Raw genomic sequence first — 14,229 nt, 5'->3', positions numbered from 1 at the left:
AAAGATGTTGTTATAATTTAAGACAAATTAAAACTCATATATGGTTAAAATTAAGAAGTCTTAAGGTTAACAATTGCAAATCTCAATTGTTATTTTAATATCCAAATTATCAAGTGCTTAGCACAGGAAAAAAATTAACTAAGTGGCTCAAGATGAAATTTGAAGTTTTTTTCCCCTTCCAAAATAAAAATATTTCTTTGCCTGATTGGCCTTAATATTGTTTTAACATTTGCAGATGTGAAATAGGGAACATTTAATTTCCTGCTAGTTAGTTAATAACCTTTAAGAAGACAAAGGGCTAATTTACTGTAACACTTTATTTATTATGAAACAATAATTGTCATGAATAAAATTTTATTTCTGAAAACAGCTTGTCTGCTTTAAGGTGTTCCCTTATCTTTGACTAGCAGTTACTAAAATAAAAAGACATTTTTTTTTAGGGTACTTCAGAAATTTTCTCAACAGCTTTTGGTAGTTTGCCTTCAAATTAAAACTTTATCTAATATTCAAATCATAACTAGAAGTTGGTAAAGGTGTTGATAGAAAATTCAACAATGAAATTGTCTGAGTTCCATTTTATTTTTTGGATTTCTGTGACATTGGTCACACTAGTAATAAACTTGTTTTTCTTTGTTTACGTATTGGTTTGGTAGCTAATTCCCCATCAACTCTTACTTGGTTATATCAGTCAGTCTGTCGCTCCTTAAAGTCAGGAGTTTGTCTCACTGAAACCCAGGAAATCTGTTTTCAAATCTTTTTATGGAAAAGAGAATTCAAAAAATAGTCAGGGTTCCAACGAGCTTCTATGCAAGTATGAGGTTCTTACCTTCCTTTACAACTTTCATTAATTTGTCTGCAAAATTTTTGGCACAGGAATGACAGCTACAGTAGATAAGCATCACCACTTGAAATCTTAATTTCATCAACTGGTTTTAGAACATGCATGAAAGCAAGTAATATTTACGTGGAAACTCACTTTAAAAAAGCATTTTGTATGCAATATTATGTTCACTTAATTAACCACAATTTGAAACAGTAACAACCAATCTTTACAGAGTTATAGTTCTATAGTTGGCCTGTCTTCTAACTTCTTTCTTTGCAGCTCTTTTTTTTTTTTTTTTAAATAAATGGTATAGGCTAGGACATCTATAATTTAAAAAATAGTAATATTCTTTTAAGAATCTCTCTCTTCTACTAAGACACAGCTACCATTTAATGAAGTAAATATCTAAGTCTATTTGATTAATAGACTATTTTTCTCTTAGCTCAACACTGAGAGTCTGATTTTAAAATATCATTTTTATTTCAGACTAATTTTTCCAAATTTCTATAAGAAAGATAGTGATCCAAACATTGTAGCTGCTTTGCAGGATCCTTTGCTAGAATAATCCATAGAGGATCCAATTTCATATTTTCTTCCAATGATTTATTGGCCTGATTGGAGAAGAGAATTTACTTGAGTTCCTTTGTTACTCATTGGACCCCGTCATTGTAACTTTAAGCTTTCTTTAGCTAGGTAAATACCCAGAACTTTATTACTCACATTGTAATGATGTGTGGAGTTACATTAGTTACATTGATCTTGCTGATTCTTAACAATAAATTGGTGAGGAAGGAAATTACAACCTAAAGAGGAACATACGCTGTATCTGTTTTGGTAGCTTGAAGGCAGATATTTAAAATGACTGTTTTTATACATCTGAATCACAAAACAAGATGTATAGAGGAGTAAAGGCAAATTCTAATGATGACCATGTTCCTTTTCTTTCAACCAGCCACATTCTTAATTTTTCCTATCTCTGCCTCAGTTTTCTCATAAATAAGGCACTTTACTCTTGGTTCCAAATACACATTGTGAAAATACATTTAATTCTATATTTAACAGATGTCAGTCAAGAAGTACAAACTTCTAGTTAGAAGATAAATAAGTACTATAGATGTAACAATGTACAGCATAATAGAAACAAGATGTCAGTCTTGCTTCTTTATGCTTAATGAATGTGGTAATTTACCTTTATATTAGCAGCCATTCTTAATTTTCAGCTGTCAAATGAGATGCCAGAATGTACCTAATATCATATAAAAGCACCTATCTTGGTTATATCATGCAGTTGTTTCCCTGTTGCCAAGCTTTCATGGAGAGTATTTTCATATTTTGTATTATCTGAGAATATCTGGAGAAGGTACTACATTTCCAGTTTTATTATCTATGTATAAAATGATTTGAATCCAGCAAACATTTTTTGATCATCCATTCGGCAGTAAATATAATTAAGATGCAGAGCTATGTGTTAAAGTCCCAGCACACAAGAAGCATGCAGTCTGATCCTTTATGTTATTTTTTTAATGCTTATTCTGATCATATGTATTATATTCAAAATATTTAATTTATAAAATCAGTTCTTCATAAAATTATTTATGAGCCTCAATATAACACCTTTACACATTTAAAAATCTTGTTTGCTTCAGGCACAATTTAAAAATCTAGAAAAACTATTTTTCATTTTCCATATGATTTTAATGCCATTATTAATTCTACCTTAAAGTTATTTTAAAGTTAAAATTATATTTAACCATTAGAGTCAATAAAAGATCTATATTTTAACTCTACGTTATGAAAGATAAGGAACTTGGTTCTCTCTGCTTATGACTTTTTCCAGACTTTTAAGATGTAATTTGGAGTTCTACTACTTATTATTAAAAATTATATGGATTATTATTTATTTAAAAGAAAATAAATTATGATCAAATTTAGATTTATTTGTGACAATTATGTAGATTTATCACTGTAGGTTCACCTGGTTTCAAGATTCCATCCCTTCTTCAATTTGATTTTCTACAGTTTTTGCCCACTGGCAGTACTTAATTCAGTAAGCATATTTTATTTTCCATTGTAGTGCTTCTGTTTCAGATAGGTCCTTTTTCATAATGCCTTTTTCTAGTCTTCTAGAGCATTTTTTTAAGACTATGAATTAGATATATTTTGTAAAGATTTCTTCTGTTTCCTGTGGTAATTCCATGTCAGGAGAAGGTAGCTCTTTTAAAGTTTCATAGGTAAACATTCTCCTTCGTAACAATGGAAGACTTTTCAAAGGCTCTGCAGTTTTCCTGTCAGAGAGATGTGCTCATTCAGTATTGGCTTTAGCATCCTGTGAGCATTAAGGACACTTCTATCAAAATCATATAGAGCAACTTCTAGGTTCCTTAAAGGATGAATCAGCAAGTGATGGATACTGAAGTCCAGCACCCTGCAGTAAGTAGAGAGGGAACTGGAGATATAGCTTGGAGCTTCGTGTCAGGGCAGTCAACACAGCCTGGATTTCCAGGGGAATCAGTGTTCCTGGTTAGTAAGACATTATGTGTCTATAGCAAATCAAGGAATCCCCGTGTCATGATGGGTTTCTAATTTTCAGGACTGACTCTACACTTTATGATCAAGCTATGACTTTACAATACTATAGCAGCATCATAGGAGGAGGGTAAGGCTGAGGTTGGGTTCTATGAAGTTTCTGAATTATCCAATCCAAGATAAAATTACATAGACCAACACAGGGAGACCTTTTTACCCCATTTTGGCCTCAGGGCATCTCTGGTTTATGCAGTGGGCTGTTGCATGTTTTTATTTGAAGAAAGGGTTTATTTGCTAAAAATTTTTGACTACTGTTAGCCCAAACCATTGTTTTAAAGGAGAAGAGTAATGAAGCCACACCAAAACCCAATTCTACTTATTCTTTGACCAGAGATTGCCTCCTTCTTAGAATCACTCATTTGCAGGAATGTGGGTATAGTTCAGTGGTAGAGTGTGTGCTTAGCATGGTCCTGGGTTCAATCCCCAGTAGCTCTGCCAAAAAATAAAAATAAAAATAAATGATAAATAAATAAAAACCTAATTACCTCCCCCCAAACCAAACCAAACCAAACCAAAACAAAATCAGTTGTTTATACTGACATTTCATGAAAATAACCCAGTTCTTAAAAGATGAATGCAAATATAGGGTAATATTCAAATTTACATTAAATCTACTTAAAATAACATTTAAATTTAAAGTAACATCTAAATTTAAAACATTCTTCCTGTATTTATGTGTTCTCAATTATGTAATAATGTGATACTAAGGTTGGTGATCAAAAATCCTTAAAAAGCCCAAAAGTAGTTTCAATTCTTTATTCCTCCATGTTTGTCTCTGTGCTAATCCTGTGAATGAGGGTTTTTCCAAGAGGGTAAGAAAAGCAATTTCACTAAGACATGGTGCCTGATATAAGATATTTGTTATAATTATCATTTAAAATATAATTCCAACTCCAACATCGTTGATCAATGAGTAAAGAACATCATTCAGGAAATTCCTGATTGGGAGATTGTAAAGGAAGCAGAAGATAAAGCCCTGCAAATGAGGGAATGTGGACATTTTGATCAAAGGCAGACAAACACTTTTTAAAGATAACCAAGCCAACAGAACAGCAAGGAGATTTATGTCAGACCTTTTTGACCCATTCTGTCAGAAGGAGCCATGCTCTCTCCATTACATAGTATGTTTTGTTTTTTCTTCATAGTGCTAATTGATAAGTGAAGTTGTTATTAACTTTGCCTCCCCTGCCAGATATAAGTTTCAGGAAAACTCTTTATCTGTTAATTTTTTTAATCTTTGGAGACAATAACAGTTCTTGACACATGAGTAGGCATTTAATAAGTGCTTAATAGGTATATGTTTATATGGATGGATGGATGGATAGTTTAGATAGATAGATAGAATATGCAAACTCAACCTAAGAACTGACCAGAATTGGGTAGATCTATTTTGGCAAAAATTTCCCAGAACATAGAATTTGAGCAAATTAAAAAAAAAAAAAAAAGAAGTTATATACAACAATAAATAAAATTGGAATATGGAATCATAAAATTAAATTGCTACACAGACAGGCTGAGGCTAAATTCAATTAGATCACTGAAGAGATCAAAGAAATTATTTTTTGTGGGATATCATCTTATTTTTATTTCTTTCTGAAAATTTTCTTCATCAGAATCTATTTTTACGTTCACTTTTTTTTTTGCCAAGAAAAGGTATGTGAAGAATTACAAATGTGTTTTTTACAAGGTAAAGAATATTGTGTTTAATAAAAAATGTTCTAAATTAGTTAAAAAATTTTTTCTCCCTTTGTAAGGTGCTTCCTAGCTTCTGTAGTGTTTTCATTATGGTTTCTCTTTCCTTTTTTTAAACCTCTTTCAAAAAGGCCACATAATGAAAAGTTATCCATTAAATCCTATGGTCTTCTATTGCAGTGTCCCATAAAAGTTATGGTTTGTGACTTTTTTGTGATGTCAGAGTCTAATCAGGTATAGCATGAACGGAACAGTCGCCTTTTACTGGGGGCGAAGGACTCGTGGAAAGTCAGTATAATAGATTTGACATTGCAAGCTCACAAGTGTTTATTAATTTATGAAGGACAAATATGCCATGCTCAAATCATCAAACTAACATAGCACCACCCTTTGCTAGGTGATTAATGCTTGTAAATGCTTCTGTCTTGAGCCAGTATGAACCAGAAAAGAAGAGGCTAAACTGATCAGAACTTTCTAATTTTGTAACTTTCAGTTTAGCCTCTCTGTGCCTTCCACTTTTAGGATGAGAAAGTTTGAATGTTTTTAAAACAGCAGACTTCCTCCTCCTTGAAAGCATGTGGCTGTCAGCGTGGCAAGATTAAAAGTTGGATGCACCAACCTCTGCCTGCTTTTGACCCCAGGGATTTCAGTCTGCTCCAAATATAGCTTGACTCCTGCATCCCTCGAATGAAAACAGGGCCAGTCTTCATCTTCAGGCTTTTGGGAACAAATAACATCAGCGTACCAGTTCATTTCTCAAAGGGACAAGATGAAAATTAAGTGGACTTTTCTGGTTCACATATTAACATTTTCATGTCTGTTTTTCTCTCTCACTTTTAATGGTATATTTTTATGTATGATGAATATAAGGAAAAAAAATCCCTTAATCTTGAAAGAAATATGGTCTCTGAATCCTTTTCTGATTGCAGGGTTCCCAGCGGCATTTGTTACAGCCTGGGCTGTGGCACGAGCAACTCTGGCTGATGCAAGGTGAGTGAAAAAGAAAAGGTTAAAATTTTGCCAGATACTAACAGCTATATACAAAATAGATAACCAGTTTCTACTGTATAGCACAAGGAACTATATATTCAATATCTTGTAGTAACCTATAATGAAAAAGAATATGAAAAGGAATATATGTATGTATATGTATGACGGAAACATTATGTTGTACACCAGAAATCAACACAACATTGTAAACGACTATACGTCAATAAAAAAAAAAATTAAAAACAACCCCAAAAACAAAACAAAACAAAACAAAAAAGAGCTTCGGATTTTCTCAAGTCCAGCTTCCTCCTTGGAATTCACTTGCTGCTGTTCTTGACGACATTGCCCTGTAGAGATGTCATGTGGGAATTACCTTGATGTAACAATAGTCTCTGATACATTACCAGCAAGCTGTCCATCCCAGAGTCATGGAACAGAAAGACTCATAGACCCAGTTAGGATGCTTGAACTCCATGGCTTACGAAGTCAAAACACTGTGGTGAGAAGCAAGGGGAAAGAGATGGGTAAGTTCACACACAGGATATGGTGCAGGTGCACGCAGCTGAAAGGACCACGCCACCTGAGTCCTGGGATAGGCAGCATTCATACCGCCTCTCTCTCTCTCTGCCACATCAGCCTTCCGCACTGAGAGTGTGGTTATGAGGACCAGAGATGAGGTAGCAGCAAGGAGACCCACAGACGGAAGTACACACTTGCTGTCTCAGAGAGACCCGTGGCAATTTCGCCGGGCCATGGCTGTAGCTTGCCAGGTAGCCTGCTGAGCAGCTGTGGGTTTTATTTGCATCCTTTGGGCAAAGGGTATGAGGCCATGGGACTTACCAATCAGTGGCTGAATTAAGATGTCAAGAATTTTGAGCACTTCCTGTATCTCAGGGCTATTTTCTGCCTTTTATCTATTTGGTGTATCATGAATATTTAGTGTCTGTGCTCAACACACGTGCTCTCCTTACTAACTACTTACCTATATTTAAAGCAAACTATAGGTTTAACCCATCCCATTTGCTTTCTTGTCTTCTATAATATAAGTATTTTTAAACAACGGAACAAATGCACAGTAGAGGTGGAATCCATCCTAGTGCATCACTAGCCCGCTGGTTGTTTCTCTTTAGGCTCTTCATAATGAGCGGACACTGAAACATTCATTTTTTTTCATATTATTTCTATTTTTAGTAATGATGAGTCGAAGAAAGAACAGGAGAAAGTGGAGAAGCATTCAGTGCCTGCTCTTTGCTCTCATGATCAAACTCATTGCTTGGACTGAATTGTGTCTCCCCAAAATTCATACATGGAAGTCCCCATCCAGAATGTGACTATATGTGGAGATAGGGCCTTGAAGGAGCTAATTAAGGTTAAATGAGGTCCTAAGGGTGGGGCTTTTATATGATGGGATTAGTGTTTTCATACGAAGAGACACGAGAGAGCTCCCTCTCTCAGTGCGCACACAGAGTGAGGGTCTCAGCACACAGCACAATGACAGTGCTTTGCATTTCCTTTTTTAAAATTGGTCATTCATGTATCTTCTTTTTCAAGAAATTTTAAATTTTTTATACAATTTTTAAAGGTTACACTCCATTTAAAGTTATTACAAAATATTGGCTATATTCCCCATGTTGTACAATAATACATCCTAGTAGCCTGTCTTACACCCAGTCGTTTGTACCTCCCACTCCCCCACCCCATGTTGCCCCTCCTCACCCCCACTGGTACCTACTAGTTTGTTCTCTGTACCTGCGAGTCTGTTCCTTGTTTGTTATAGTCATTAGTTTGTTGTATTTTTTAGATTCCACATACAAGTAGTATCATACAGTATTTGCCTTTCTCTGCCTTATTTCAGGCAGTGCCTTGCATTTGCATCTCAGACTTTAGCTTCCAGACGGTGAGAAGATAAATGTCTGTTGTTCAAGCCCCCAGTCTACAGTATATCATTATGGCAACCTGAGCAGGCTACTGCACTTACAGCAAGCACATGGAGAAGCAATTTAAAGAGAGACAGCTTTAACTTACAGATGTAGTAATGCTGCGCGTTCTTTTATGTTAACAGAGTACAAACTAATATCCACAGGTTGTGTACATTTCATGACAGCAATTCCTTTTTGTTGGCTCCTTTCTTTAGTTGAGCCCATGTGTTTGTTTTGAGTTATTGGGTACTTTCTTCAGAAATCATTTTGTCTGCTATGTGGTGAAAAAAATGCCACACTACATGAGCACCCGAATTCTACAAGAAACCTGCCACTGTTCCCCCAAATCTGAAGTCTACAGATCATTATCTTCCAGGGAGACCCTCCCACTACTGGTGCCAGAACTCCCCACTCATCAGCTTTCTCTCAGTTCTAGAACTTAACTGGCTTTGCATTTTCATCACTGAACTGAACTTAGGTTCACTCATTGGATGTGCAGCAAAGCCAATCTGCTGACACTGGGTTGTGATGAAGGGAAATACAGTGTTATTTGCAGGGTGCAAAGCAAAGAGAATGGGTACCTAATGCCTAGAAGACCTGATGGCTTTTGGGCAGGGTTTTTAAAGGCAACATTAGGGATGCAGGGTGGCAGGGTGCAAGGTCAGCTCGTGGACATTCTTCTGATTGGCTGGTGGTGAGGTAACAGGTGATGTTTCAGGAATCTTCATCATCAGTCTTCTGGTTCCAGCCAGTCTGAGGTCTCCAACTGGGTGGGGGAGGGGTCTTAGTTTCTGCAGAACAACTCAGAAGTATGAGTCAGATTGTTATCTCTGTCCCTTCCTGTGACTCTGTTGTTCAAGCTGTTGTTACTTTTCTTGCTTGATTGCTTTTCCTTTGTTTCTGCATTTTCTCATTTCTCTAATCATTAACTGTTTGAGTCTGCTCTCTGGAACTTGGGGTAGCCCTAGGAGACTAAAGCTTTTTTCCTACAAACAAGAAGCAGAGACACAGGTCTTGTATCCAGCAGGGCCACGCAGGGTCCTGCTTAGTTTCATTTTTACTTACCTTTTTCTCTTCATGCTACTTGGATTTGTTGACAATCGAGGGTTAATGTCAGCTACGTTATTATCATTGTTGTTATATTTTCACAGAGATACTGGAAATTTCAAAGAAAACTTGCAGCCCTGCTATTTGATCTCTTGAAGGAGGGTGGGAGGGGTTGAGTCAGAAAGAGGTACTAAGTAATGCAGAATAATTTAACCCTGAGATACGTAACCGTATCTCTTTGATTTGGAATTTTAGAGAAGGTAGAACCAAAGGCATTTTTTGATTCAATCCCCACTTTTTAGAGTTGAATAGAATGAGACCCAGAGATATCAGTTTACATCTTCCAAGCCTACAGCTAGCCTGGAGCAATTATGACTCATTCATCCATTCAACAGCTGTTTGAGGCCTTGAGCATGGAAAGAAAGAAAATGTATTCATAGCCCATTTTATATGGAATTAGATGATTAGTTTTCTTAGTTATTTTGCATTTTTCTTAAAAGTCATAAACTAAATAATCATGTCTCTTTGCTGAAAAAATAAATACAGAAGTAAATAAAAGTTTATTACTTTTGAGAAAGAATCCATTAGGTACATGATATTTTGAAAAATACAACTAATACTAAATATTGCTCTAAAACAGATGAATTAATGTAAAAAATTAAATATTATTTAATTTTCTTGAGTGTGATCTGACCTATGTATAGTGCCAGGTCACAAAGTTCAGGTGGAGAGAGCAGACGCAGAGCATCTCCAAAGGACAGATGGGACTTCTATTCATGTCTCTTACTTTTGAGATTTATCTTTTTTTGATCCAGTCTTTCAAAGCTAGACATCTTGGACATTTAGAGATAAGCAGATCAGACCCAGTTTTAGAAGTGCTCTAAACTCTACTGAATATACAAAATAAGTCTCTTCCAGTTCTAAAATTCTGTCAAAGTGTTATTTGACTGAGTAGTTTAGATTGGACAAATGACTTAAAAACTATTTTTGTTTCTCTTTTTCGTACTTCCAAAAACACTTTACAAGATACCTTATTACCTTCTCCCTGCTCTTTCAAAGGAGATAAGAGATGCCAGCAGGAAGGTTGGGGCTTGCAATGGAAAAGAACAAGAAAAGATACACTCTGCCATTCTTAGGAAATATGTTGGCCCTCAGGGGACTTCCTGTACTCTAAGAGTGTGAGCTGTGGAGACAACGCAATATGCAGTCAACACAATGCCCTGGATCCCTCTGGTGGAAAAATGCGTTTCCTGTTTCCAGTCCTGGCTGCATGAAGTCCTACTTTTTAGTCAGACTTCTGTGTCTCGTGTTCCACTATTCAGAACTGCGTTTTTACTAACATTTATTCCTGTATTTCCTGGAGTATTAAAATTTATTTAAAAAATCTGAACAGAGGGTAGTTTCTGGGCCATGTTTACAAATACTCTGTGAGTTGGGACACTGAAGAATTAATGAAAAACAGGGATTAATAGCATTACCTTGAAAAAACTGTAAAATCTATCAAAGGGCAAATTTGAAACTTCGACATTGAAAACTCAAAAGTCAAGTTTTTTCCTGTTTTTAAAGGTAGCTGGTTTTGACCTACTTCAAAATACAAGTATTTGGTAGAGCTAGAATTGTGTAATTGAATTCCAGTGACACCATGATGAAATGTCATTGAGGCAAAGAAAGAAGATTATAAAGATATTGCCAAATGTCGAAACTGAAAAGAAAATTTATGAAATCCAAGAGTTTTGTGGCTAGTGAATCAGTGTTCAATTTATATTCATACAATATATGCCACTTAAAGTAGGAAGCCTTTTTAGGGTAGTGTGGTAGATGTTCTGCACAACTCAGTATCACTGTCTTTTATCTTTTTTCATCTGGCTGAACAATGTGAAAAATAGATGCATACAAATAATGTTAGGAAATATGCAATGATGTTCAAGTGTAAAATGTCTCAGTGTTTGATTTCCATTCTTATTCAGACTTCAAGCCCATTGACTTTGCAGATTTCAGTGTGGCTGGACCAGGATGACACTGGTCTAGGGGTCTGGTTGATCTAACTGTGGTACCTCCTCCCAGATGAAATGCTGTGCTACTGAGCTCTCTTGGTACCAATATAGAAAGAAATTTAAAAAAAAATACTGTTAAAAGGAAAGGAACAAGTTGCAGAACAGTGTACCTTGAATTTTTTTGTAAGATAAGGGAAAATAAGATTATAATATGTGTATTTGTACATCTATAAGGAAATGCTGGAAGAATAAATAATAAAGTAATAAAAGACGTTATCTGTAAGGAGAGAGGCGGAGGTTGAGGTAGACAGGAACATGGAGAGGACTGAGATGTCTCAATGTCTGTCTTTTTATATCATTTGACTTTTGAAGCAAGAATGTATTGCCTATAAAAAACTAAAATTTAAAAATATGTAGCTATTATATGCACATGTTTGAGGAATTGACAGTACTTATCCGATATTGCCCAGTATTTGGGGGCACTAGTCAATTACATTCCACTGAACATAGCTACTTTTTTTTTAATTGAAGTATTGTCAATTACAATGTGTCAGTCTCTGGTGTACAGTATAATGAACACAACCTTTTATTTCTATGGACAGAAATAATTTGCATTCAAGTTTCTTTTATATTCCTATTGAGAAGAATCATTTGCATTATTGCAGAAATAGCTTTTAATTATCCATAACTTGTTAATTAATTTAAAGATAACTTCTTAATATGTTTATCATCTAGAATTTAAAAGATTATCATGATGTCCCTAAAATTTATTTATTTATAAGATTTCATTTACTGTTGCCACAATCAATGCTAGGTTTTGTATAAGGAGAAAGAAGGTAAAGTTTTTTTTTTTAATTTATGTATCTTTATTAAAAAATATTGTTTAAAGTGCTACATTAAAGTTATAAGTGGAACTAGTTTTCTCAACTCTGTTCCATTTTATTCTAGTGTAAGGCCTTGACTACAAACCAAAATTGGGTGAGGTTGAGTTGGACTTAACTTCGAATTAAATTCAGTAAATGTTATTGACTACCTACTTGCTATGTACTGTTTTAGGCACTTATAATTCAACAGAAAACAAGAACAAGAATGATCCCTGCCCATATAAAGTTAAATTTTAGTTGAGGTGGGTGGGAAGCAAGAAATAAATATAACAAGTAGGTAAATTATATAGTGTTAATTTATTAAGTACTGTTAAAAACTAACTTTTTAAAATTGAAGATAAAATAAGATCTTCTGCACATATAAAGTGAGCATCTGTCAAAGATTTTTTAACTCACTGATTGATGAGGAAACCAGTAAGATGGCATAACTGGTTCAAAGGAGAAATAAAAGTATCACATGTTTATATTTAGCAAAACGTACACTGAAATAAATTTACAAATAAGTAGAAAAACTAGTTAGTATTTACAGGGCACTAGTCAATTACAGTCCACTGAACACAGCTACTTTTTATTTCTATAGACAAAAATCATCTGCATTCAATTTTCTTTTATACTCTTATCAACAAAAATCGTTTTCATTATTGTTAGGTTTTTATTGCATTTCTATGGATAAGAATGCATTATTTCAAGTGTTCTGTAGTCAAAGGAGTTATAAAATAGAAGTTGCTGTAACTTCTGAAAGTAAAAGGACTTTATCAACAAGTTTTAATTGTTACGGCTCATTCCAGTGATAACAAAAATAAAGTATCAATGGCACCACATTTAGAAGATTAGTTTCTTTGTTGCCTTGGAAACAGTTTTGACTAGTTACTGTGAAAATAATGTACCACTATTTATAATATTCTACTTATCCTGGGGAAGTAGCTAGCTAATAAATCTTTTTTTTTTTCCACTGGTTTGAGTGTTTTAAAATTTTTCTTTCTTTTTTTTTTTTTTTTGTCTACTTGTTTTGTAATCAAAAGTCTGGATCTGGAGTTTTTGGTAAAACTTAAAATGCTTAATTCTCTTTGCTTATTTGCTTTGCCAATTTATTCATGAAAGTTCTTTTTTATGTCTCAGATGCTGGGAACTTAGTGCTGGAGACAAGTGGATTTATCAAGCCCCAATCTTAGCAGCTATCGGGGTAAGTTTAAAAGCCTGTATAGTTTTTTTAGAAAAAGAAAAAAGGATGCATAATTAAATTGCTGCTAAAGCCCAGAGAAAGTATACTTGTCACTTTGTTCTACAAAGGTTTAGGAATGCTCACATTACAGCAGTAGCTGTTGGGAGACCCTTATTTGTGGCTGACTCTAAGACCCTTTAAGAAAGCACATACCTTCCCTTTAATCAGATAGCGTGTGGAGGCAATACTGGGACTTCAAAATGTCTTTGAATGTTTACAGGTTCAAGCAGTTTGGAGGTCCTGAAACTCGTTCCCCTTTTCAGCCATTGTTTTATAATATTCTGATCACCAGATAGTAGATCAGGAGGAGGAGACAAAGATGGAATACCAGGAGAACTGAGGAGTTACTGAGAGAGAAAAATGGATAGTCTGATTTATTATACAGCACTGCCTAAAGCTTTTATTTGGCGTACTTTCGTTACTGAGTCCAAACTCATTCTGCTTGTTGCATGACAGGCCATGTATCTAACAAAACTCACCAAAATGTTTACTCTTGACCTTCCTTGAAGACTTTATGACATTAGCTTCTCTATAGTTTGATGAAGAAATTATACCACTTATGTTTTCCTGGTTTCCATGTATTAACACAAGATTACAAACATCTTACAAAAAAGGACTGATGTCCCAATATTAAGTGTTACATCATATGAAAATAATTCAGCTGCCTGATTTTTAACCAGGTTTGTTCATTTGTCTTTGTTTGTCCTCCAGTTTCTTACTTTTCTCATTTGGTTTCTTTCGGACAAAGTGTCACCCAGTGTGTCAGCAGGTTGGCATGCCGGATCCAGGAGGACAGCTCCGACGTGGTTGAGGTTGTGTTGAGGCTCCATCTAAACAGTCAGATGACAGCTTATTTACCTCATAGGAAAAATGCAGAAAGCAAAATGGAAGAGATCAGAAAGGAGCCTTCATTCCAGAAGCTCACTGATGTAAATGTTTAGAGGGGAAAATAAAATACAGGCATTTTTAGAGAAGCCAGTTTGTACCCTTGCTAAAACAGCCTGTTACCAAATTAGACCGGACTCTCTTAGGAGAAGCCCCAAAATGGATTGTGGTTAAATGAATGACTTCA

The 14,229-nt window shown here is 35.0% G+C and overlaps 1 protein-coding gene across 1 annotated transcript in view; it reads left to right on the top strand.

Annotated features, from left to right (window-relative positions):
* The window catches only part of PTH2R (parathyroid hormone 2 receptor), a 79,494-nt gene that overhangs the window by 46,845 nt on the left and 18,420 nt on the right, over positions 1 to 14,229 (top strand). The window contains exons 8-9 of the mRNA XM_006182117.3: positions 6,031 to 6,091; positions 13,055 to 13,118. Of these exons, the coding sequence (XP_006182179.1) occupies positions 6,031 to 6,091; positions 13,055 to 13,118 (125 nt within the window). The remainder of the gene's footprint in view (positions 1 to 6,030; positions 6,092 to 13,054; positions 13,119 to 14,229) is intronic.

This window comes from Camelus ferus, chromosome 5 (assembly GCF_009834535.1).
Source record: "Camelus ferus isolate YT-003-E chromosome 5, BCGSAC_Cfer_1.0, whole genome shotgun sequence".
In the NCBI taxonomy this organism is placed as follows: Eukaryota; Metazoa; Chordata; class Mammalia; order Artiodactyla; family Camelidae; genus Camelus; species Camelus ferus.
This window is presented reverse-complemented; position numbering and strand designations above follow the sequence as displayed.